Source organism: Pinus tabuliformis, chromosome 1_1, assembly GCF_031772625.1.
Source record: "Pinus tabuliformis cultivar Carrire ecotype Pingquan chromosome 1_1, CPIR1, whole genome shotgun sequence".
Classification (NCBI taxonomy): Eukaryota; Viridiplantae; Streptophyta; class Pinopsida; order Pinales; family Pinaceae; genus Pinus; species Pinus tabuliformis.
In genome coordinates this window covers 385,779,689-385,806,685 of record NC_142297.1, presented here as the reverse complement: position 1 = coordinate 385,806,685, position 26,997 = coordinate 385,779,689, and the positions used below count along the sequence as shown (strand labels likewise).

General features: G+C 39.5%; 2 protein-coding genes and 2 pseudogenes across 2 annotated transcripts in view; 3 read left to right on the top strand and 1 right to left on the bottom strand.

The window, feature by feature from the left end:
• Positions 1-799: 799 nt before the first annotated feature.
• The window catches only part of LOC149213256 (uncharacterized), a 133,340-nt gene continuing 107,142 nt past the window's right edge, over positions 800-26,997 (bottom strand). The window contains exon 2 of the transcript XR_016250317.1: positions 800-1,000. The gene's annotated coding sequence lies outside the window, so the exon portion shown is untranslated. The remainder of the gene's footprint in view (positions 1,001-26,997) is intronic.
• LOC149213260 (F-box protein At2g32560-like) lies at positions 7,311-7,911 on the top strand. Its single transcript, XM_089390735.1, has one exon. The coding sequence runs from the start codon at positions 7,431-7,433 to the stop codon at positions 7,728-7,730; it is 300 nt and encodes a 99-aa protein (XP_089246861.1). The 5' UTR covers positions 7,311-7,430; the 3' UTR covers positions 7,731-7,911.
• Positions 8,233-8,673, top strand: LOC149213259 (PITH domain-containing protein At3g04780 pseudogene; annotated as a pseudogene).
• On the top strand, positions 14,457-15,706 carry LOC149213258 (F-box protein At2g32560 pseudogene; annotated as a pseudogene).

Genomic DNA, 26,997 nt, shown 5'->3' with positions numbered 1-26,997 from the left:
TTAAATTTAATTTTGATTGATAATTGTTTATTTAATTTGTTTATTTAATTAATTATTCAATTAACTACTTATTAGGAGATATCACGAACCGGCCATAAAATCATTAAAACAAAGTAACCACGCAGGTAGCTTTTGCTCATACATAAATCAGAATTACAATATACCAGCGTCCATCTTCGTCTATTTATAAGTAAATAGAGTATTTGGGTCTAAACTAACTATATATCAACACATAGTCAGTCTTAGATAAACAGATAATCTTCCACTGCATTTATTATTTCCCATACCTACCATGCAATGACAATGTAATTAACCCTAAGGAAAAGAAATTCATGACATATTTAATGCCAAAATTATTAACTATGACATATTTGTGCATATAGTGCAATAGTGAAGCATAAATTTCAGAGAGGAACACAAAAGCCACCTTTGTTGTTGTTGTTCATGGCATTGTTGCTCTTGGTGTTGTTATTGTTCATGGTGTTGTTATTGTTGCCGACGACAGGATTGGTCATGGTGTTGTAGTTCATCATGTTGTTATTGTTTCTCTTGGTGTTGTTATTGTCATCGATCTTGTTGCCGTCATAAGTTGGTCTAGTTAAGTTGCCATTACTTGGTGTCATAAGTTGCTCTACAATTTTATTGGGTTGTTGTTGCCGCCGCCTTTGTTGTTGTTGTTGCTGCTGCTGCCGCCTTTGTTGTTGTCGCCGCCTTTTTTTGTTGTTGCCACCACCTTTATTGTTGCTCTTGGTGTTGTTATTGTTGCCGACGACGGGATTGTCATCGATCTTGCTGCTATTGCCACTGTTGTCACCGAGGATGGGATTCCCATGAATCTGGGTGTTGGGGCCAATGACGTTCTTGTCGCCGCTGTTGAACCTGCGGTCGACCTTGTTGTTATGGCCGCTGACGTTATGCCCTACTTGTAGCAAATTGTTCATGTTGTTGGCTTACGGATATTGAAACTGGAACGCCTTTGAAGGCAACAAGATTCCCACTTCTACAAAAAAACGGCTTTAGTTCAACAATACATAACATGGACATTCATAAGTTACTATGAATCAATGCTTAACGTGGACATAGAATAATGGACAAATCAATGATATCTCACAGATAGAAATATATAACCATACCTAGAACTGGAGTAGGGAAAATTTCGTAAGCAAGAGGTGAGAAATATAATTGCATAGCCTGCCTTATATAGAAGTAGGCGAACTCCAAACTCGGATTTGAAAACCATCTACACTCCCAACCAGGGTCAAGTTTTGAAGTTTTCATGTATTAAATTTACATGAATGACATCATCAATCATGCAAAGACTAGCATCACGAGGATGACATATTGTGGACGCCTTGTTGGGCAAACGCGTTATTCTTTTTCAGATTGAAGTGTTTAATCATAAATGTGATTTCTTTAGTATTTGTGACTGTTCAAAAACTTTTACTTTTATCATGGGACTCACTGACCCTTTAGCATAATCTTGCAAGCAACCCTTTTTTTTGGTGGACTTTTACCATGTGAATTTAGGTATCACATGTCGCTTTATACTTCGGAAGGAAAATCTAGTGTGGTTATATGAAAATCTTGTCTATGTGGTATACTTTTTAATTATTATTAATAATAAGGTAATCTTGCATTGAATTTAGGTATCACATGTAGCTCTATACTCAGAAGGAAATATATGTATGGTATATTTTTTAATTAGTATTAATAATGAGGTTTTTTTATGTAAGATAATAATAAGTTTGTTTATGTAAGATAGGTTTTGGTAGTCTTGTCAATAAATGTTTTTGTTTTTTTTTAACTTTTTGAGAATTTATTTCAATAGAATCACTCAATTCATTATTTTCCTAGAAATGTATTTTTGTGGTTAATATTATTAAAAATGTATATAGTTTTTGATACACGTGGTTAATATTATTAAAAATGTATATAGTTTTATCTAGTATCAAGTGCTTTCATGTAATAATATTAGTTGGATTCATAATAAGATTACTATTATAGATATTCAGTGGTTATTGAAGATCTCTTTAATGAAAAATAATTGAGTTCAAAGTTGTAGGATTTACATCTCAAATCAGTTGTGATGAATCTCACATACTACTATATAAACCATTCATTTGAACTTAAGTTGGGGTGGTGGAGAACCTATGGCCTGCCTCCTTATATTTTGTTTCAAGTTGAAAAGAGGTTTCATAAAGCCTTTCCTTTGACCCCTACGATTTTTTTTCTTAGGAAGGAGTTTGAGATTGTAAGTGTTGTAGTCATTTTTAAAATTTCATGAATAAATCTAGCCTTGATTATCTCATCCACAAATTAAGGCATTGTGCTATGCAAGCTTATCTATGATTTGTAATCATTAGCACAAAAATCATGTCAATAGTTGGCATCTTCAATATACAAGTCTCAATAAAATCTATTCACATGTTGGAAGTAAATCCAAGGATTATAGAAAGACAAATGTGATGGGATGGATGATCAAATTCATTTATACTTTGCAAAGAAAAGGTTGTAAGATATTTCAAAGATTAACAAGGTGTCACAATCATAACATAACCTTGCACTTATTGAACCACACATGGTATGTTGAAGGAGAATGGTAGTTTTAAAAACCATTGGAAAAGCCTCCATGTACCACTCATAAATTGTTATGCTTTTGATCTGCAAGAAATTCCAGAATACCAAATATGCAAAGAAATGCAACCCAAAACATAGAACAAAATAAGAGAAACAAGTATTTTATTATTAAGAGATGAAAGCAGTGTTCACTTGCCTCTTCGAGGGGGTAACCTCCAACATAGAAGAGCTCAATTACAAAATAAGGCTCGATATATCTCAATGGGGAGTCTCTATCCTTTATATAGGATTCATACTTATTGTGGCCTTCCCAAGCTATTTTCCTCGCATTAAAAATAATGTACATAGACTTTTAAAGAGACAACTAGTCACTATACTATTTCAGAGGAGTTATTCTTCTTAGACACCCATGCATTGTGGCCATAACTCCTCTTAGACACCCACTTATTGTGGCCTTTCCAAGCTATTTTCCTCGCATAAAAAATAATGTACATAGACTTTTAAAGAGACAACTACTCATTGTACTATTTTAGAGGAGTTATTCTTCTTAGACACCCACGCATTGTGGCCATAACTCCTCTTAGACACCACTTATTGTGGCCTTGCCAAGCTATTGTCCAAAATACAATTTTTTAGAATTTATTTATCAGTGTGCTAAACTCAAAAATCTTTCTAAGCAAGCTATGATGTCCTCCTGAATAAGCCATGACATCTCACGATTGTTTCCCAATTATTTTTACTCTAACTACATCTCTATTTTTATTTTCAAGATGTCAATACTTTCTAAAAATACTTAAAAACAATGAAAATCCCTCGTCACAATATTTAAAACTCTAATAACAATTCAAGTAAAACACCTATTGTCTCATTACCTCCTAAAAGCAGTTGCTCCTCTTGAAATTGTCTTTCGTTTCGAAGTTTCCATATTCTCAAAGCCTTCTAGAGAAGCAATTTTGGTTATTTCTTTCGTACTAGGATATTGTAGATGAAGTTATGTTGGGAATGATGGAATACATTTTTTGGCTAATCCCACATTAAAAACGCATTATGAGAAACATAACTACTACGCTTATATGCATGCATGTTAGCCATTTATTTGGTATATGCATATTTGGATCTATATTTTGAACTTATACAAATTATCCTTAATTATGGTAGTGTTCATTGACTATTTCATTTAAAAAGAATAAATCGCAATGGACCTTAACGCCATTGTTGAATGGTGATAATTTTGTCAAAATATTAGAAAAACCATGAAGAAAGTCTACTTGGCTTATAGGGCTCCACTAACATGCAAATATTGCATGATTGAATCTTGCAATATCCCAACATCAAAATTTTAATGAGATATGGTACACTCTAGGTGTTCTACTGAAATTCTTGCACTAAAAACACCTAACACAATAAAGATCTAAGAATGCAGCATCTTCTTTATTTAAATAAATAGAAACAAAATTACATGCCCACACAAGACCTACTAAAGCCTGTGCCTTAGCATGTATGGCTGTGTTAAAATTGGCAACCAGGGCAAAACTTCATGTGGGTCATCTTATTCATGGTTGATAATATTTTTATTAGATTCCTCTCGTCGAGAGGCGTAGGATTGATATAAAGATCATCCGATTCCGATAAAGTATTCATGGAGATATGAATTTATTTTGATTATGGAATTATTATCAAGCCGACCTACAACTCATGTAGGCTCAGAAGCCCAACAGTCACATCTATTCACCCACCAACATTGTGTATAAATATAAGAGGAATTTTCCTCATTTGGACTCACTACTCTCATCACATCTCTCTCTCTACTGCGCAGATATGAGTCTCTTCTCTACTGCGCTGAAATGGGTCTCTCTCTCTCTCACATGTGAAGCTGGAAGCTATCGAATTTGAAGCTGTAATTGCAGAAGTAAAGATTGACTTGCGTGGCCTAGAATATCTCCTCTTTGTAACTGCGCTGTAGGTTCATCTGAACCTCCTTTGGAAGCCACAACTTTTGGTGGTGGAATGAAGTCAATCCGACGAACGGTTTGCAAGATATCGACTGCCCTAGTTTGAAGCCGGAAACTGCTGAAACTGAAGCTGCAACTGCAGAAGTAAAGATTGACTTGTGTGGCCTAGAAGATCTCCTCTTTGGAACTGCACTGTAGGTTCATCTAAACCTCCTTTGAAAGCCGCAACTTTTGGTGGTGGAATGAAGTCAATCCGACGAACGGTTTGCAAGATATCGACTGCCTTAGTTTGAAGCCGGAAACTGCTAAAACTGAAGTTGCAACTGCAGAAGTAAAGATTGACTTGCGTGGCCTAGAAGATCTCCTCTTTGGAACTGCACTGTAGGTTCATCTGAACCTCCTTTGAAAGCCACAACTTTTGGTGGTGGAATGAAGTCAATTCGAGGAACGGTTTGCAAGATATCGACTGCCCTAGTTTGAAGCCGGAAACTGCTGAAACTGAAGCTACAACTGCAAAAGTAAAGATTGACTTGCGTGGCCTAGAAGATCTCCTCATCTGAACTATGTTGTAGGTTCATCTGAACCTCCTCTAGAAGCCGAAACTTTTGGTGGTGGAATGAAGTCAATCCGACTGTCGGTTTGTGAGATATGGTCTGCCCTAGTTTGATAATGAAGCCGCTAATGCTGATGCTACTGATCTAGGGTTTGCTACTGCTGATATGAATCAGATTTATTGTAGTATTTCTCTCTGCTGAATTATTGAAGATAAAAGAATATTTGATCAAAGGGTTTCCCCACACATCGTGGGGTTTGCCCCTGGCTAGCCGCCACATCTTGTGTCTCTTGACTTGGCTTGTTTTCTGTCGATCATTTAATGTTCTATCTGCACTTTACTTTATGTACATGTGATTGCTAATCGGTGGAATATAATAAGAAAAAGAAGTAAACTGTTATAAGCATAGAACATACCATAACTTAACAACCCATCAACAAAGAAATTAAATATATTATAGCACAATCGTAGATCCTAGATGGATCCACTACACAAATTACTCCCATGGGTTTTCATACTTAGGATCAACTAGAACTAGCCTTGCCAAGTTCACAACAAAATCCAAATAGATAAATAACTCTGCTATCCCCTTTTATTGGCTTGATTGACTTTTTAGAGACTTTATTTTATTACTTTCCCTCGAAAAACAAAGGCAAGTACCATGGGCCAATGCCATGGGAAATTGCCACATTAAATACCATGGGAAGATTCCATCCACTTTGACCATATCCAAATATATCTATATATATATTTATATTACAAATCCTCCTGCCCAAAGATTGTTTGCCCTCAAGTAATCCACTTCTATCCACAAAAGAAGCATTTGTATATTGATACCAAGATCCCATACAACCCAATGTGTTATTCCATGCCTCCATTCTAAATGATCATGAATGGATCCTATTAGACCTGAATCCAAAACAATCCTTGGGTCAATCCTAGCCCCAATTGATTCTCCTAGATTCGAATGCCACGTAAGTCCTAGGACATGTTGGATATGACACCACCTTAGCCCTCCATCATTGCTTGTGCTTGAGGGCCCAAGTTGCAATATGCCCTTGGCTAAGAGTATCCTGTCAATAGAGTTCCAACTCATAATCTCTCATAAATCCATCTCATGGGAAGTATATAATGCATGAATCCCTGCACATGGAATAAATCTACCATGTTGATGTTTCCTAATGCTCAACTCATGTTGCTCCACCTGATCACCCATCATGATCCATTTGTATAACTCTTCCTTGCTATCCCCAATGTATAATGGCAGGTTGGTAGAGCTGCAAGCCTTATCTATGTACTCTTGTAGAGGGCTACTCTGCAACTCCCAAATGTACTCCTCTTCCTGCCTTGTGAGGGACTTGAGTCGTTCCTCAACACTGGACAACTGGGTCATTGATTCTGTTATCACTTAAGAATACTAATGCCAAAATTTCTCAATTTAGTTTGATGCATTACACAGTGATTCATACAATTGCAGACAGCAACACAGTGGCAATGGTTATTATCAATCCAAGAAACCCATGCGGCACTACTTTTACCCATGATCATTTGGCTAAGATTGCAGAGACAGCTAAAAGTAATTACTCTTGGGAGCATATCAAAGAAAAGGATGGTTCCTGATTAGCACAACAGATATTCCTGATTGGTGTTTTGTGGAGGCATATGGAAAGAATGGGAAAAATGTTCACACTGAAGCACCTTCAGTAGAAAATACCGCCCTTGACCGCATTCTGCCTTGTGTAGATGTGGCAACAGCTGAACAATCTTTAAATCAGAGCAAAATAGTGAACATTTAGTAGATTGTCCGAATCCATAGCCAATCTTACACAGATGTCATATCCATCAAAATCCATTATCAGTGATCAGCTTATACCCTTTGCCTGTCAATTCGACCGCTTATCTTTATCATTAGGTCATTAGGTGTCGTCGTAAGCTCAAATTGCAAGTTTCAAAAGAAGATATAGAATCTCGAAGCCTCAAAGGTCATGTACTTGTGAGTTCATGCTCACACGCTGGTGGTCACAAATATGCTGGAAACCTTATAATATACAGTTCAAATGTTGATGGTGAAGTTACTGGTCACTGGTGTTTAAAGAGATCTAAGGGAGAGGTGTAGGAGCAATTACCTGTGGGAGCCTCGTTTGAAAGCAAAATGGGGGAAGGTTATTGGTCCTGCAGCCTACCGATGGCAATGGATTGTTACAATGAGTAATGAGACAGAGGTGTTAGATGGCTGCAAAGTTAACGCCTGGTTGAGGTCCCTGTCTTGCATTTGGCAATTTTCGTGGTTGAGATTACGGCCAGAGATTAACAAAGGAGGCAAAAGCAGCTCACTCAGTGATTCAGTGATGGCGTGGTATCTGGCACTTGAAAGTGGTAAATTTTGGTTTCCAGCTCAGGTATACAATCGCGAGCGTGGACATGTTGGGTTTATGCTATCTTGTTATGACGCAGAGCTTAGTTATGATAGCAGAACCGATACTTTCAAGGCCAGGTATCCACCACATGGTCATCGAAAAATTGTCGTTGAGGAAGGAGTACAGTGGGACAGGCTGCGAGCACCTCCTGTGGACACACCTGCCCATGATCTTCACCAATCTGTTTGTTTGAATGTTCTATGTCCTGGAGATCATGTTGAGATACAGTAGAGAAGGAACAAGGAATTCCCATATGGATGGTGGTATGGGGTTGTGGGTCATTCAGATTATTGTGACAGAGATAGTCGCCACTGCCAATGTCATTTAGATGATACTGTGATTCTAGAGTTCAATCAATATACACCTGGATCACGATGGCGGCGTGCAGCAATTAATAGAAAGGATCATCATGAAGAACATAGGAATATTATATGCTAATGAATTGAAAAACTCAAGACTTAAATCTTTTTCTGCAAATATTCATCGAATGGGTGTGACAAACAGCATAATCTGCAACTATGATGGCAAAGAGCTGCCAAAGGTGTTGGGTCTGAATTCACTTGATAGGGCGTTGTTAGATGCACCCTGCAGTGGCACTGATATATTTTGGATAATCAAAGATGAAGTAGCAGTGGAAAGGATGCCTGTGCGTTACTCTCAGCATTTGATAATCGCCTTTGGATTCCAATAAGAAACATTCTTCTGCGGCTTTGTAAAGGTTCTGGATTCAATCCATCGTAAATGCAATAAAACAGGGCTACAGGGAAGATAATGGGCTTTACCTTGAGATTGATGCAGATGAGCAGCTACTGATCTATATACCATTTACTCAAGTTATCAAATTGCATTCTTTGGTAATTAAAGGTCTTACCGAGGAAGTCCAAAGACAGTGAAACTATTTGCAAATAAGGAGCATATGGGGTTTAGCAATGTAAATGACTTTCCTCCAAGTGATACCGTGGTTTTATCACCAGATAATCTTGAGGGAAAACCAGTTGTCTTGAAGTATGTAAAATTCCAGAATGTTCGCAGTTTGACCATCTTTATAGAGGACAATCAGGGCGGTGCCGACGTTACACAAATTCAGAAGCTTGTCCTATATGGGAGCACTGTGGAAACAACAAATATGAAGGAGTTGAAGAAAATCAATGAGGATCAGTAGATGCCAAGAAAACCCTCATGCATGTGGCATATATGTATGTTTGGTGTGGAACATCAAAACATGGAGAATCTTGGTCAAATCTCTTTCAGGATTTACTGTGGAAAAAATGCTACTTGGATGAAAATTTGTTTGCGTCTTTCCTTAATCGCTTGTTTAACACCCTGAGTTGCACTATTACTGAGTTTTCTATTTCATTTAAGGAGATGGAAGAAAATTACTAGGTCCCAGAGTTGCAATTAAGGAAATGTATCAGCTCCTCAACCTTTTTGACACTAGCAACAGATGTTTTTCTTTTTGAAACTTCAAGTTCAGGGGAATTTAAAGTGGTTATAGAATGGATTCAAGAAGGTGCTGCAACAAACAAATTACAGCAATCTGCCCCGATTGAGGTGATGCATAACATCGCAGCAAAGAATTTAAAAAGCTTGTCTCACACAGATACAAATTCTTTAGTGAAATTAATGGCAGAGGGAAATGTTTCCTCCTCCATTGAGGATAGTAAAAAGAACAGCTGCACTAAAGCGGTAGCAAAAGGTTACCCTTCTGAGCATAGTAAAAAGGGTGGAAGTCTACATAGCAAAACATCACCAAATAATAATCTTATTCAGGAGGCTAAGAAGAGTGGAAATTCAGAGAACTTTTCTTCTTTAAAACTGTATTCACGAAATCATACATCAGTAGTGGGAACTACAAGGTGCTATAAATGTAAATAATTGGGTCATTCTGCTCAGTCTTGTACAAAACATAGTCCTGCAGAAGCTGAGAGTAACCATTCCCGTGTTTCTACTCGTATATCTCCTACAAGAAGCTCAAAAGAATTCACAAATTGAACTCTCCAGAGGAGATTGCATTTCCAGGTAACATTACAGAATGTAAAAACAGTCAAGGTTCAGGGAAAAAACAACTGAATTTTGACTCTGATATAAGAGACCATGTCCAGTGGGCAGGGAGTGATTCACCTAGGTAGGTTTCTGGAATTCGGGAAATGTCCTATGCTGACCACAAATTTACTCTCAAAGGGCACCACAAACAGGTGGAGGAAACATATATTCGAAACCAACTCTAGACTTTTGTTCTAAAGTGATCACATTTACTACAGTTCAAAATATGTCAAAACAGCTTAAAAGAGTTTTTGCCCTTACACATAAAGGAGGTGGACAGCACATCAAGGACGTGGCCATCTGTTACATTTTGGATAATCAGAGATAAAGGACATGCTTCTTTGCATTCGAAAATTGTAAGGAAAACTAAAGACCGATGAGCAGGGGTAGTTTCCTATGTTTCAGGACAATGGAGAAGATGTGGCATTGAAGACCAGCATGGAGTTTTGAACATTTATCACAGCCTAAGTACAAAGGAACCAGATGTCAAAGAACGAGAACCATTGTAATCAAGGCTATTGTTATTAGCATAGCATGGTATTAGAATCCTACTTGATTTAGACCTCTAGAAAGTCTAGTTAAAGTTTGTTGCATTAAATAGGTGGTTAATCATTAAACAGGTGTCATTAGAAGTAGATTTCGAGTTCCCCTAATGTTTAAGGAGGAATCTTAGTCAAGTCTATATATAGTGGAATGGGAAATGTAATAGGTGTTGGAAATTTTATGAAAAGCTTGTATTTGGCCTATGTAAAGACTCATTTTCAGTAATACATGCTTGACTTTACTTCTCAGGATTCATGAAGGATTTTTTATGTTCAGAATATGTGATGTTGTTCTTTTCTTAATTATTACAGTGGTATGGATGTATAATCACTCAGAATTCACTGAATGTGCTCTAACTTCCTCTATACATTTATAAATTGTGTGGTCCCATGTGAGTTTATATTCTGAATGTTTAAATGTTGAATGCCCTGACTTCCATGTAAGGTTGAGTTCATTGTTATTTTGAGGTGTTGTTGAATCCATAAGCCTAATGGATGTTTACTGATCATGTTCAACCATTCATATTTTTCACTTGTTTCATAGAGTTAGCCATCTAATCTTTATCAAAATCATTAACCTTTGAGAGAGCCCTCTCAGGTTGAGGAGGCTAAGCCTCAGCCAAAAGTTGGTTTGAAATAGTTACTTGAAGTCTTCCTGGTCTGCAGCCTTCCAGGCCTGATTTTGAGATAACATTTTGGTGCGTCTGCCGGGAGTCTGAAGATAATTCATTCCCGAAATCAAGAGACTGAACTTCTGAAGGTAGCAGGAGCTCAGAAATCTTTTTGAGGCTGCAAATCTACCTTGGCGACTCCATTGTTGAAGAATTCAAAATTCATACATTCATGGTGATTCCACTGGAGTTATGAAGGACCCAGATGCTACCATTCTTATTTCAAGGTATGCATGCATAGATTTTTCAGGAATTCATGGTTTCCCAAATCATTTTCCCAAGGATGCATATTTTCTAAGGAATGGTCCAAAATTCAACGGAGAATATTTGAGTTTAACTTTGAAGCATATATCAGATTTTTGTGATTTTACAGAGCTTCTTAGAGTTAAACATGAGGATGTTTGCATTATGTTGTTCTATGATTCATTTCAAGGGAAATGTAAACAATGGATTGAAAGCTTTCCTACCAAATCCATTAAGTCATTTGAAGACTTTTGGCTTATGTTTTTGGAGGAATGGATGGATAGATTAGATGCGGTGGCAAACTCTCCTTCAATTCAAGGTTTCAAACAGTGGAATGATCATCATATTAATGAAGAAATAGTTGAAAATTTTTCTTTGTCCTTGTCTTCTTATCTAAAATCATTTGACTACAAGGTAGAGGATAAGATGAAATTTTTGGATGAATTTGCCAAAGTCATTGAGAAAGATATTGAATGCTTACAAGGTCAAATTCAACCATATAGTCTTCGTGGTTGTGATCATTCTTTTCAAAAGATTTTTATGGCAGCACATAAGGAGAGAGTGTTGTTTCCTTTATCTTTCACGATTGAGGATGAGTACACTGTTGTTGAAAATCAGTTTGCACAACCAGAAAGTTACAAGAATCATCAAGTTGATCATGTATTCTGGGATCCTATAGCCAAATATATGGAAGAGTTTTACTTTCCAGTGTTTCAGTTTTTCTATGAAGATCAGAGGCAATTTCAGTGGCACTGGTCATCACAATATCATTGTGGCTCTGAACTCCGATGCTGTCAAAAAACTCAAATATCAGATAAGACAAATGATTGGCTACATTGGAAATTTCACATTGATTGAGCTGAAAGAAGTTTGAATTGATAGGGTAGGTAGGTATGAAAATGCAAATAAGCTCAAGGTTGACTGAGCAATTTTTTTATCTTTTATTATCCAAAATGTGACAGATGGCCACGTCATTGATGTGTTGTCCACCTCCTTTATGTGTAAGGGCAAAAACTCTTTTAAGATGTTTGACATATTTTGAACTGTAGTAAATGTGATCACTTTAGAACAAAAGTCTAGAGTTGGTTTCGAATATATGTTTCCTCCAGCTGTTTGTGGTGCCCTTTGAGAGTAAATTTGTGGTCATCATAGGACATTTCCCGAATTCCAGAAACCTACCTAGGTGAATCACTCCCTGCCCACTGGACATGGTCTCTTATATCAGAGTCAAAATTCAATTGTTTTTTCCCTGAACCTTAACTGTTTTTACATTCTGTAATGTTACCTGGAAATGCAATCTCCTCTGGAGAGTTCAATTTGTGAATTCTTTTGAGCTTCTTGTAGGAGATATACGAGTAGAAACACGGGAACGGTTACTCTCAGCTTCTACAGGACTATGTTTTGTACAAGACTGAGCAGAATGACCCAATTATTTACATTTATAGCACCTTGTAGTTCCCACTACTGATGTATGATTTCGTGCATCTGCCGGGAGTCTAAAGATAATTCCTTCACGAAATCAAGAGACTGAACTTCTGAAGGTAGCAGGAGCTCAGAAATCTTTTTGAGGCTGCAAATCTACCTTGGCGACTCCATTGTTGAAGAATTCAAAATTCATACATTCATGGTGATTCCACTGGAGTTATGAAGGACCCAGATGCTACCATTCTTATTTCAAGGTATGCATGCATAGATTTTTCAGGAATTCATGGTTTCCCAAATCATTTTCCCAAGGATGCATATTTTCTAAGGAATGGTCCAAAATTCAACGGAGAAGATTTGAGTTTAACTTTGAAGCATATATCAGATTTTTGTGATTTTACAGAGCTTCTTAGAGTTAAACATGAGGATGTTTGCATTATGTCGTTCTATGATTCTTTTCAAGGGAAATGTAAACAATGGATTGAAAGCTTTCCTACCAAATCCATTAAGTCATTTGAAGACTTTTGGCTTATGTTTTTGGAGGAATGGATGGATAGATCAGATGCGGTGGCAAACTCTCCTTCAATTCAAGGTTTCAAACAGTGGAATGATCATCATATTAATGAAGAAATAGTTGAAAATTTTTCTTTGTCCTTGTCTTCTTATCTAAAATCATTTGACTGCAAGGCAGAGGATAAGATGAAATTTTTGGATGAATTTGCCAAAGTCATTGAGAAAGATATTGAACGCTTACAAGGTCAAATTCAACCATATAGTCTTCGTGGTTGTGATCATTCTTTTCAAAAGATTTTTATGGCAGCACATAAGGAGAGAGTGTTGTTTCCTTTCTCTTTCACGATTGAGGATGAGTACACTGTTTTTGAAGATCAGTTTGCACAACTAGAAAGTTACAAGAATCATCAAGCTAATCATGTATTCTGGGATCCTATAGCCAAATATATGGAAGAGTTTTACTTTCCAGTGTTTCAGTTTTTCTATGAATATCAGAGGCAATTTCAGTGGCACTGGTCATCACAATATCATTGTGGCTCTGAACTCCGATGCAGTCAAAAAACTCAAATATCAGATAAGACAAATGATTGGCTACATTGGAAATTTCACATTGATTGAGCTGAAAGAAGTTTGAATTGATAGGGTAGGTAGGTAGGAAAATGCAAATAAGCTCAAGGTTGACTGAGCAATTTTTTTTTTAGTAGATATAGACTTCTCTCTCCTATGGTGATTATCAAAGGTGAAGGCTCAAGAAGCTTAAAGGGAACACTTGTCAAGAAAATTTTAGTTTGTCATAAAAGGATAAAGCACTAGACTTGCGAGTTCTTAGTGTACTACAGGAGCACACTATCCCAAGTGGAGCCACTGTTATCACTTAAGAATACTAATGCCAAAATTTCTCAATTTAGTTTGATGCATTACACAGGGATTCATACAATTGCAGACAGCAACACAGTGGCAATGGTTATTATCAATCCAAGCAACCCATGTGGCACTGCTTTTACCCATGATCATTTGGCTAAGATTGCAGAGACAGCTAAAAGTAATTACTCTTGGGAGCATATCAAAGAAAAGGATGGTTCCTTATTGGCACAACAGATATTCCTGATTGGTGTTTTGTGGAGGCATATGGAAAGAATGGGAAAAATGTTCACACTGAAGCACCTTCAATAGAAAATACCACCCTTGACCGCATTCTGCCTTGTGTAGATGTGGCAACAGCTGAACAATCTTTAAATCAGAGCAAAATAGTGAACATTTAGTAGATTGTCCGAATCCATAGCCACTCTTACACAGATGTCATATCCATCAAAATCCATTATCAGTGATCATCTTATACCCTTTGCCTATCAATTTGACCGCTTATCTTTATCATTAGGTCATTAGGTGTCGCCGTAAGCTCAAATTGCAAGTTTCAAAAGAAGATATAGAATCTTGAAGCCTCAAAGGTCATGTAGCTGTGAGTTCATGCTCACACGCTGGTGGTCACAAATATGTTGGAAACCTTATAATATACAGTTCAAATGTTGATGGTGAAGTTACTGGTCACTGGTGTTTAAAGAGATCTAAGGGAGAGGTGTAGGAGCAATTACCTGTGGGAGCCTCGTTTGAAAGCAAAATGGGGGAAGGTTATTGGTCCTGCAGCCTACCGATGGCAATGGACTGTTACAATGAGTAATGAGACAGGGGTGTTAGATGGCTGCAAAGTTAACGCCTGGTTGAGGTCCCTGTCTTGCATTTGGCAATTTTCGTGGTTGAGATTACGGCCAGAGATTAACAAAGGAGGCAAAAGCAGCTCACTCAGTGATTCAGTGATGGCGTGGTATCTGGCACTTGAAAGTGGTAAATTTTGGTTTCTAGCTCAGGTATACAATCGCGAGCGTGGACATGTTGGGTTTATGCTATCTTATTATGATGCAGAGCTTAGTTATGATAGCAGAACCGATACTTTCAAGGCCAGGTATCCACCACATGGTCATCGAAAAATTATCGTTGAGGAAGGAGTACAGTGGGACAGGCTGCGAGCACCTCCTGTGGACACACCTGCCCATGATCTTCACCAATCTGTTTGTTTGAATGTTCTATGTCCTGGAGATCATGTTGAGATACAGTAGAGAAGGAACAAGGAATTCCCATATGGATGGTGGTATGGGGTTGTGGGTCATTCAGATTATTGTGACAGAGATAGTCGCCACTGCCAATGTCATTTAGATGATACTATGATTCTAGAGTTCAATCAATATACACCTGGATCACGATGGAAGCGTGTAGTAATTAATAGAAAGGATCATCATGAAGAACATAAGAATATTAGACGCTAATGAATTGAAAAACTCAAGACTTAAATCCTTTTCTGCAAATATTCATCGAATGGGTATGACAAACAGCATAATCTGCAACTATGATGGCAAAGAGCTGCCAAAGGTGTTGGGTCTGAATTCACTTGATAGGGCGTTGTTAGATGCACCCTGCAGTGGCACTGATATATTTTGGATAATCAAAGATGAAGTAGCAGTGGAAAGGATGCATGTGCGTCACTCTCAGCATTTGATAATCGCCTTTGGATTCCAATAAGAAACATTCTTCTGCGGCTTTGTAAAGGTTCTGGATTCAATCCATTGTAAATGCAATAAAACAGGGCTACAGTGAAGATAATGGGTTTTACCTTGAGATTGATGCAGATGAGCAGCTACTGATCTATATACCATTTACTCAAGTTATCAAATTACATTCTTTGGTAATTAAAGGTCTTACCGAGGAAGTCCAAATATAGTGAAACTATTTGCAAATAAGGAGCATATGGGGTTTAGCAATGTAAATGACTTTCCTCCAAGTGATATCGTGGTTTTATCACCAGATAATCTTGAGGGAAAACCAGTTGTCTTGAAGTATGTAAAATTCCAGAATGTTCGCAGTTTGACCATCTTTATAGAGGACAATCCGGGCGGTGCCGACGTTACACAAATTCAGAAGCTTGTCCTATATGGGAGCACTGTGGAAACAACAAATATGAAGGAGTTGAAGAAAATCAATGAGGATCAGTAGATGCCAAGAAAACCCGCATGCATGTGGCATATATGTATGTTTGGTGTGGAACATCAAAACATGGAGAATCTTGGTCAAATCTCTTTCAAGATTTACTGTGGAAAAAATGCTACTTGGATGAAAATTTGTTTGCGTCTTTCCTTAATCGCTTGTTTAACACCCTGAGTTGCACTATTACTGAGTTTTCTGTTTCATTTAAGGAGATGGAAGAACATTACCAGGTCCCAGAGTTGCAATTAAGGAAATGCATCAGCTCCTCAACCTTTTTGACACTAGCAACATATGTTTTTCTTTTTGAAACTTCAAGTTCAGGGGAATTTAAAGTGGTTATAGAATTGATTCAAGAAGGTGTTGCAACAAACAAATTACAGCAATCTGCCCTGATTGAGGTGATGCATAACATCACAGCAAAGAATTTAAAAAGCTTGTCTCACACAGATACAAATTCTTTAGTGAAATTAATGGCAGAGGGAAATGTTTCCTCCTCCATTGAGGATAGTAAAAAGAACAGCTACACTAAAGCGGTAGCAAAAGGTTACCCTTCTGAGCATAGTAAAAAGGGTGGAAGTCTACATAGCAAAACATCACCAAATAATAATCTTATTCAGGAGGCTAAGAAGAGTGGAAATTCAGAGAACTTTTCTTCTTTAAAACTGTATTCACGAAATCATACATCAGTAGTGGGAACTACAAGGTGCTATAAATGTAAATAATTGGGTCATTCTGCTCAGTCGTCTACAAAACATAGTCCTGTAGAAACTGAGAGTAACCGTTCCCATGTTTCTACTCGTATATCTCCTACAAGAAGCTCAAAAGAATTCACAAATTGAACTCTCCAGAGGAGATTGCATTTCTAGGTAACATTACAGAATGTAAAAACAGTCAAGGTTCAGGGAAAAAACAACTGAATTTTGACTCTGATATAAGAGACCATGTCTAGTGGGCAGGGAGTGATTCACCTAGGTAGGTTTCTGGAATTCGGGAAATGTCCTATGCTGACCACAAATTTACTCTCAAAGGGCACCACAAACAGCTGGAGGAAACATATATTCGAAACCAACTCTAGACTTTTGTTCTAAAGTGATCACATTTACTACAGTTCAAAATATGTCAAACAACTTAAAAGAGTTTTTGCCCTTACACATAAAGGAGGTGTCGTGGCGGAAAAAGTCGTTTGTGCGGGCACAACTGACCTCCCTAGGAGTCTAAACTCTCTAGCGACAAACAAGACAAAATGGAGTGATCTTTCTCTAAATATACCTTTTAAAACATGAAAACTACAAGTGTTTAGGCTTACCTTATTCCAAAACGCGGTTGTTGTAGTCCGTCCTTGCCGATCCGGATGAGCTCCTCCTTCAAGTCAATTCCTGCAACCACAAACAATCAAACAATTACCAAGCACTTGCATTTCATATATTAAAACATATATTCAACATGCAGACCAAGGAACACATGAAATAACTCATTAACACAAGCTATTGAGAAAAATAAACCAGTTTGTATTAATAACGAAACAAAGAAACTCTTACAACCTGGCCTTGGTGTTGTGCAAGTTCCTCCCAGGGTCCATCAAGGGTTTTCCTCTACTTTGACAAAGCTCACCCACTTCCAAGTAGAATCAAGCAAAGACAATCTCTCCTCACAAGGTTCTAAATGGGAGTCCTAATTCCTGCAGCATTTACCCAAAGAAAATGTATAGCTTCAACCTCTCCTCCTTCTGGCTCAATGCCTTTATTTATAGTGTTGTAAAGAGGTTATTCAGGTCCACCATCAATGGGATAATCCCCCTCTTTGGGTGGGATAGCTCCCTTATTGATGGGATAAGTTCCCCCTTAATAGAGATACATGAACCAACTGGAGGCGCATCCAAATCATCAAACCGACCTCTAGAAAGTTCTAGAAGTAACCACAAGTAACTTTTTTAAGATGAAACTCGCGCATTTTGCCTTTTACAGAAGGACGCACCTGTCCTTTGACATACAGAGCGTCCAAAGACGCAGACTTTGTGAACATTGTGAGCGTCCCCGCAAGTAAGGCTCGAGAGAACCTGCGACCCCAGAGATAAACACATTTTTTACAAGACTTTCTCTCTTCTTTGAGTTTGAGATGGATAGCAGAGGCATAAGACTTGCCTAAAAAGGGTAGTATGACTGTTGATTTGAGCCATACTAACTGTAAGTAGTCATGGTGACATTTTTTAGTGTAACAGATTGCCCCCTAAAGTGCGAAGCCTGGAATAGATTAGGGTTTTGTAATATCTAGGAAGGGTGAAGCGCTTTATCATTTCAAGGATTGTCTTGTGGATGACCTGGTTGGAACCTGCAATTTTCAACACAAAATACATGTATAAGATTATATCATCACTGAGGTAGGCATTCCCATACTCAGATTCAAAACTTTAACTAATGGACTAACTATTCTGATACAGGAATGATCTTGCAGTACATCATTTTTATAGACTTTTGTAGACACAGTATGGACGCAGCCATCTGTTTATGATTAGTCTACATAGATAATGAATACAAAACTCCTCGCAGCCTGGATGGTGGAAACTAGATCCAGGGTCTTCACTTCTACTTCCCGAATTGGTACGATTCTAGCCATGTGATTAAATGATTCGATGTTGAACATGTTAGAAACCACTTGATTACCAGTCGATGATGTAAACTGTTAACAAGCGTGAGAGAAACCACCAGTAATGTCAATGGTTCTCAAAGTACCAAGCACAACCCGTGAAATGTGAATAGATGTTTTGATGTCGAACACTTCACGGAATCCTTTGATCGAAAGTCAATGATGTAAACTGACGTCAAAGGCGAGAAACCTGCCATTGATGCATGCAGACTTCAAGGTACTGTCGATTCCTAAGTCATCTTTCTAGATAATGTGTCGATGTCGATAGAAAGCGACCTGTTGCAGGCAAGCCCGCAACACGAAATCATTGTTCAAGTTGAAGAAATGTTGCTGTAAGGACTGACTCAGGGATGGTCAAATGGATGACAAGTATTTTGCAGATGAAAGTTTTTGCTTGCAGACCTCTTGAACACATAACGACACGACAGATGGCTTGGTGACGAATATCTCAAAGTTAATCCCCGAAACCCGGTTAAAGACTTTCAAAGTGGTTTGATCAACTTGTGAGGTAAAATATTTCCCAACCCAGGTGAACGAGACAGTGTCGTGTTCAAGAGCGGTGATAAAGTTTCTTTCGAGACAAAAGGTAACAAACAGGTTCATTCTTCTCTCTTTTCCCCCACCATTTCTGGCAAGTACCTCTTTATTTTTAACAAGCTTGAGGAGGATAACATATGCTTGATTATAAGCTCATCCTTCGGATGAGTCCAACCTAGTTTAAATTCGAACCCTAGGAAGGAGTGGTTCGTTCCTGTTTGTAATTGAACAGGTCCTCTACTGTAAAAGTTTAACGAGCCCAGTATAGGAGAAACTCGGCGTTTTTCAATTTTAGAGAGTCTGAAAAAACTAAAGGAGACTCCACGTTGAACTTTTTCGTATATTTGTGTCCCTCAAGCCCGAAAAAGTATAAAATAATACCTGGGGGAACCGCTTGATCTTGCGACCAAGGAGTACTTTCATAATAGTGTCGTTGACCTGAAAAGTAAAAAGCGATCAAGGACACGTCGTTTTATTTCCTTATCGAGTTTGAAACGACAAAAACCCGGCAATCTTTTCCTGATTTTGCGGTCAGAAAAGAGCTAAAAGGGGACCGTCTTTTAATTCCGTTTTAACGAGTGTAAAAGAAACGCTCGGCGATCTTTTCATGTTTTAGGAGTCAGAAAAGGGCTTAAAGATGACTCTGATATTTTTGTTTGTGAAAAAATTACAATTTCCCTTGAAATCCCTTTGTCCTGCACAAAAGCGACACATTACTCATACCTGTTTAAAATAGGCAAAAATACATCGAAAAACATCTTTTCATGGTAAAAAATGAACTAATTCATCCAAAAAACCTATAAAAAGACCTTTTACCATATCATTTTTACCGTTTGACTTTGGAGGTTGAAAAAGGAGCTTTTGACAAGAAACTTCCCGTGGTCGCTGCGGAAAATCTGACCGTCGGAATCGAACGCCGTCTCATCCAGGTATTTTACACATCCTACTCTGCATTTCTATCCGTTTAGAATTAATTTTTAGGTCTTAGTTTCATTTTTTGGGGGGGTTTTGGTTTTGGAATGCGCCTCTCGGCGGACGCGGGTGCCCTACGGATGACCCACGTCCCCCGACTTTTTCTCACACGGGAAAATGGTCGGAAGACGTGGCCCACCTTCAGGAAATCCGCGTCCGCGCGCCTTGTGCTACAAAGCCGGGGTGCGTCTTCCGAGAAGTGCGCATTTCAAAACCCCAACTCCCTCAAAAAACCACCAAAAATTCCCAAATCAATTTCTAATTGCTATTTTTGATGTGCAGAGTATTAACCATGTTAGATTGGAGAGAACGAGAGCATGTAGAGGATGATGAAGTTGCAATAAATCATCAACCTTCCCTGGATGCCCTAAGAGCATGCGGGTTATACAAATACTGGACCATACCGGGCATGAGGGGCCAGGTAAGATTCTTGGAATGGCTGGTTGAGTGATGGAACGTTCAAGAACAATGCTTTTACATAGGAGGGCACCAGCTCGAGATAGAGCCCTCGGATTTATACTTTCTCACTGGCTTGCCGAACAGAGGTGAGCAACTTAGTCTTGCGGGGACTAGGCCGGGTGGCCAATCCCTTGATAGTCTCCGCGACGAGTGGTGCACACCTGGGGCTCACCATTCGAAAGGCATAGAGATAAAACACATCACTCTGCGTGAACTCAAAGTCATAGCGTTCACGGTTACCAGAATTTGCGGCGCGGCCGCTTTACACATTGCTTCCGGATCCCAAATGCGGATGGCAATTGACTGTTACCAAGGCACCATTTTCAACTGGTGTGAAGCTGTGTCGGCTCATATGAAGAGCCAACTGACCAAGGCAAAGAACGGACGACTAAAAACTTTTGGATATGGGCCTATAGTCGTGAGCTTTGCCTTGGAGAGAGTTCCAATGTTGATCCCTCAGCAACTCACTGTTGATATCTTGGGTCCTCGGCAGCCAAAGCTGATACGATGGGTTGCGGTGATGGCCCGGCATCCTGACGAGGGTGCGACAGTGGTTCGATTCTCAGATAGTTACTTTCACTGGTTAGAGGACCAGGTTTTTTCGATACAGGACTTTCCGTATGCCGGAGTGGATTTTAGAGGTGATCCGAACATGGTTCTTGACCCGGGAGAACAATGGGATGACAGAGGTACTTTATTTTTCACAAGTTTTCTAATTATGTATTTTTTTATTTTTTTATATATATCGTCTCAAACTAACAGTAAAAATTTTCAAAATGCAGATGTTGGTCCACAGCGTCCAGCCAACCTCCGGCCTTTTGATAGACTACATCCAGCTGCACCGGTACCGGCCCCACAGGACGCGGCTGCAGACGTACTAGCTGAGTTGGAGCATGATCTAGAGCGTCTCACGGCAGATATACCTGAGACTACTATGGACGACATTCCTATCAGACTTCAGCGTTTTGTAGTCGCGGTCCCTGGACCGTTTAGGAGATTTTTGCGTAAGGTAGCCCGTGCAGTGGTGTCATACAGAGAGCACCACCAGTGATTGACTAGTCACTTTTGTAGTCACATGTGACATTTTGACTTTTTGTACTTATCATTTTGCCGATCATAAGGTGTTTTTCAACCTATGATCGAAGACGATGTATATATTTTTTGACACACTCCTATCTATATATATATCACTATTACCGGCTTATCTTGTTTAACATATGTGATGAAATGTTTTTAAATTTACTTGCATGATTATCGTAAATGTCTGTCCAACATTCGAGAAGCAATTGCATCTGCTAATGTATTTAAAGACCTTGGAATATGCTGATATTCAATGTAATCAAATTCACGTTCCAAGAGACGCACTCTCAAAAACAACCTTAATAACACAGGATTTCTAATGGCATAAACTCTATTAAGCTGTAATACAACAAGTTCAGAATCTAACCTCACTATCAAACGTCGAATTCCAAATGAAATAGATTCGGATAATAATTCAACCACTGCACTGTATTCTGCAATGTTATTCGTTGTTTGACCGAGGCTTACCCCATGCATAGAAACTAACTCGTCAGAGGGCGAATAGATAACCCAAGCTGCGGAAGAGATATTCCGTGTACTACGACAAGCACCATCAGCAAATCCAATGTATGTTTGGAGAGGCGTCGACATCTGCAATATCAAGAGTAAAACCAAGATAAGCCAGAATAATGACGAAAAAACACACTCTAAGCTAAGCACACTGACTAAACTAACAAATACGCTAGCTAGAAAGAAAATCTAACCTATCTAAAAATTTCTCCATCCACCATTTAAGCATAATACCTCTTTAGGTTAAGTCCATTTCTGGGTTTACCCAAAGAGTCCCCATCAAAATCAACTAGCTCATAAGCCCCTTTTGCTAGCTTTCGCTTTACAATGTAGGGTCCATGCCACATGGGAACGAATTTTCCAGCACCTAGCTTATCGTTAGCTTGATCATATAATAGCACTAGGTCTCCTTCCGAAAAACTTCGAGGGGTTACATTTCTATCATACTGAGCTTTCATTCGTTTCGCGTGAGTCTCGATTGCCAATGTAGCGTCACGTCGAGTCTCATCTAATTTAGCCAAGTATAATAAACGTTTCTCCTCTTCGGAAGTAGCTGGAAGTAATTCGACAGCCATTTGAAGTGATGGGATTTCGCATTCAATGGGTAACACAGCTTCCAAGCCATAAACTAGCTGGAAAGGAGTGAACCCTGTTGAATTTTTCACTGAGGTTCGGTATGCCCATAGCGCTGAAAATAACATGTTGTGCCAATTCGACCGATGAACACCAATGGTTCGTCGGATCATGATAACTAGAACTTTGTTGATAGACTCAACCAAACCGTTGGCTTGCGGATAATAAGGAGTAGAGCTATCGTGGCGCAAACCAAGCTGGCTTGTAAGCTCAGTCATCATGACATTTCGAAAATGGCTCCCATGGTCAGTAATGATTGCTTGTGGGACACCAAACCTAGTTATGATATGATTGAATACGAAAACTGCAGCTGTTTTGCCGCTTGCGTCGAATGTAGGCATCGCCTCGGCCCACTTAGTAAAATAATCAACCGCAAGGATGATATACGCATGCCCCCCGGCCGAGTGAGGGTTACAAGTAATAAAGTCGATACCCCATTTGGCGAATGGACCAGCGGCAATTATAGGGTGGAGAGGAGCAGGTGGAGCGCGCATCTTGCGATCAAACACTTGACAGTTGTGGCATTTCCTGACGGCAATGATACAATCTTTAAACATAGACGGCCAGAAATAGCCAGCGCGCAACACCTTCTGAGCTGTGGCATACCCAGACATATGACCGCCACATGCTCCAGAGTGACAATCATTCAAAACTCTCTCAGCCTCTTCGTGAGTTAAACAACGTCGAAAAACTAAGTCTGCCCCCCGGCGATAAAGTGTATCTCCAATAATTCTGTATGGCTGGGATTGAAACCGAATTTTTCGACGTTCCGCTTTGGAAGCTTCAGGCCGAAAGGTTTGGGTTTGGAGATAGATGATTATATCCCCGTACCACGGATCTACAGTACTGATAAGAAACAAAGATTCGTCCGCAATGGACTCCTCTGCCACAGTCTCTGTGTCAGCACTCGGGAAATCACACATCAATTCCGCAAAAACTAAGGATTTCTTAGACTTGGACTTCTCGAACTCCAAGTCGAACTCTTGCAGGATAACAATCCATTTAGAGTACTTGCCCCCTAGCAGTTGTTTTGTCAAAATATAAATCATAGGGTTGCAATCCGAAATAACTGTAGTTTTACGGAGAAGAATGTAGTGACGAAAACGCTGGACAGCTTGAACGGCTGCCAGGGCCAATTTCTCCACATGCGAATATTTTAGCTCAGTGGGATTCAAGGTCCTACTAAGATAATATATCACATGCTCCGCTCCGAATTCATCTTCTTGAACTAACACCATTCCAATGGTGGAATGCGAAGCTGCGAGGTATAAGAAGTAGTCTTGGTTGTAGTTGGGAGGATGCAACAACGGTGCATGGGTCAACGCGTGTTTAAGTGCATCAAAAGATTGTTGGGCAATCTCGTCCCAAAAGAATTGTGCGTTCTGTTTCAACAACCGTGTAAAACCTTTAGTGACCTCGGCGTAGTTTGGGATGAATCGGCGTAAAAAGTTCGCTTTCCCTTGCAAACTTTGGAGTTGGCGCAAACTCGAAGGAGGAGGCAATTTGATGATAGCCTCGACTTTCGAGGGATCGACGCGAATGCCGGCTTTTGAAACAACAAATCCCAGCAATCGACCTGTTTCTATACAGAAAACACACTTGTGGGGATTCAACCGAATTCGATAATGCCTACACCTCATAAAGATTGCTCGTAGGTGGACAAGGTGATCAGCTCGATGTAAAGAATGAGCAGGCAAATCATCGAGATAGGGTTGCACAATGTGCTTGATGTCATGAAATGCATAAGACATCGCCCGTTGAAAAGTAGCCCCGGCATTCTTAAGCCCAAAAGGTAATTTGCAATAAGCAAATGTCCCCCATGGACAAATGAATGCCGTTTTTGGTTGATCGGCAGGTAGAATATTGATTTGATTATAGCCCGAAAAACCATCCATGAAGGAAAACATTTCACTTCCGGCACAATCATCAATAATTTGATCGATATAAGGCGTAGGATAGTTGTCTTTTGGACAAGCTCGATTTATATCCCTATAGTCGATACAGATTCTTATTGTTCCTTGTTTCTTGTTGACCGGAACAATATTCGATACCCAATCCGTTAACGGGATCGGATAAATGAAACCTGCTTTCAACAGCTTTTCGACTTCTGCTTTAATCGCAGCCGCTTTTCGAGGGTGAATCTGACGCAACCGTTGCCGGACGGGTTTAGCATCCGGGTAGGTCTTTATTTCATGAACAACAATGGCAGGATCGATTCCCGGCATTTCCTCGTAAGACCAGGCAAACACGTCGCGGAATTCTTGGAATAGGGCCTTGTAAGTTTGGATTTCTTCTTCAGTACATGCGGCACCTATATGAATGTTTTCCTCGATTCCGGGCTTCACTGAAATATCAATGGGAATAGTACGAGAAATATTCCCTAAATTCAGCTCTGAATCAGAATGTTTCGTTGGATCCTGAGCGTCTTTGACATATTCAGCGGTAAAGATAGATGAAAAATCATTTTCAAATGCATCATCCTTAGGTAAAAACGAAGATCTGTGATGGAGATCTTCCCATGGTAGATCGTCTACACTTAGGATTTCGCGAAGTTGTTCGTCAGATGACACGACTTCGGGAAACGCTATCCGTTCTAAGGTTGAGGTGAAAAGTGATTCTTCACTGACCACATTCATTTGGTCGATTTCGGTTGAATGCGAGTCGGTAAAAGACATGACAGCTTCATAAGCAATTTCATATGGACTCAAAGGCATAGCATCACCGAATGAGTCTATCTCAGAGTCAGATGGGACAATCCAAGGATCATCATAAATAATGTTTTCTGATGTAATCATATGAATTGTTGCAAATGAAGGGTCTACGTTGAGTGGAGGGAGAGGAAAAGTTCCCAGTAAACCGGAATCCTTAACTAAACCTACACCAACGTCCCTATAAGGGATTGTCGTCTTACCGACATGCTGGATACTCTCTGAAGAGGCTGGGTCGGATGAAAAGTATGTCAGCTGATCAATAGTCACGATCTTACCGTTATGTGGAAACTTAATTACTCTGAAGACCGATGAAACGACCGCTGTCATAGCATATGACCAACTTCGACCCAAAAGAAGGTTGTAGTCTAGAGGGGCATCAACCACTTCCACATCCAGACTAACGGTTTTACCTTCTACCCCTATAGGCAATTCTTGTAGAATACCAAACGGACGGAACCCACGGCCATCAAAGGCCTTAAGGATGGTGGGGGATTGGTTCAACGAAGGAGAACCAAGCGATCTCCAACATTGAATCGACATAATACACGTAGAAGCTCCCTCATCAATCACAGTCCGATGAATAGGCCTGTTTTTGACTATCACTGGAATTTGGAAAGCCATTTGATGGGGGAGACGTGGTGTACTATTTTCTAGATCAAAGATCATTAGGTTCGGGTCCTGAACATCGACAGCTCCGATAGCCGACAAAAGCAATTTTCGTTGTGCTGGACATGATTGCAGCACTTCGAGTGCCGACATTGCTGAAGGTGAAACAGCTAAGTCCTCAACAATGTTGTAATTCTGGGCTGCTCTCGCATGTGGATTGAAAGCAGACCTTCGAAGTACACCCTTGGCGGGCGGCTTAATCACTAAGTCTGGGTTAGGTTTTTCGATCTGTAGTGGATCGGAACCAGGAGCTGAGGTTGATGGGTTAGAGTGAGAAGATTCTGCTTCTTTGCCATCAACAGGAGCCTTACTACCATAATCTTGCGATCGAGTCGCAATCCTCACATGAGACATCATCAAAATGGGTTCTTCACTGGCATTCGAAGAAGAACCTATCATCTTATTCTCCTGCTCTGGAAATGGATTCTTTAACACAGCAGGAGTGGGAGAACCTTTGACTATTTTTACAACCTCGGCCCGATGAGGGCAATCTCTCGTAAAATGATCCTCTTCACAAATAAGACAAGGATATCGAGGTTTGCGTTTTTCGTCATTGGTTTCCGACTTTTCTGTTTTCTCCTTCGGAGCCTTGTCTGCTTTAGCCTTCTTCTTTCCTTTCTTCTTCCCACCGTTTTTTGATTTGGCCGTAGATGACTCTACAGCGTGAATGTCGGCGGTAAGTTCAGGAGGAGAAGACTCTCCTGTCGGAGAATCAGGCAAAGTGATAATTGGAGTATTGGAGGCCTTGGAAGACTTCTTCTTACTCTTCGTAGTCACGATACCAATCATACCATCAGCGGCATGAGATCCCGAAGGA

Coding starts and splice junctions, on each gene's coding strand:
- LOC149213260 (XM_089390735.1), top strand. CDS start 7,431: ATGGCGTGGTATCTGGCACTTGAAAGTGGTAAATTTTGGTTTCCAGCT.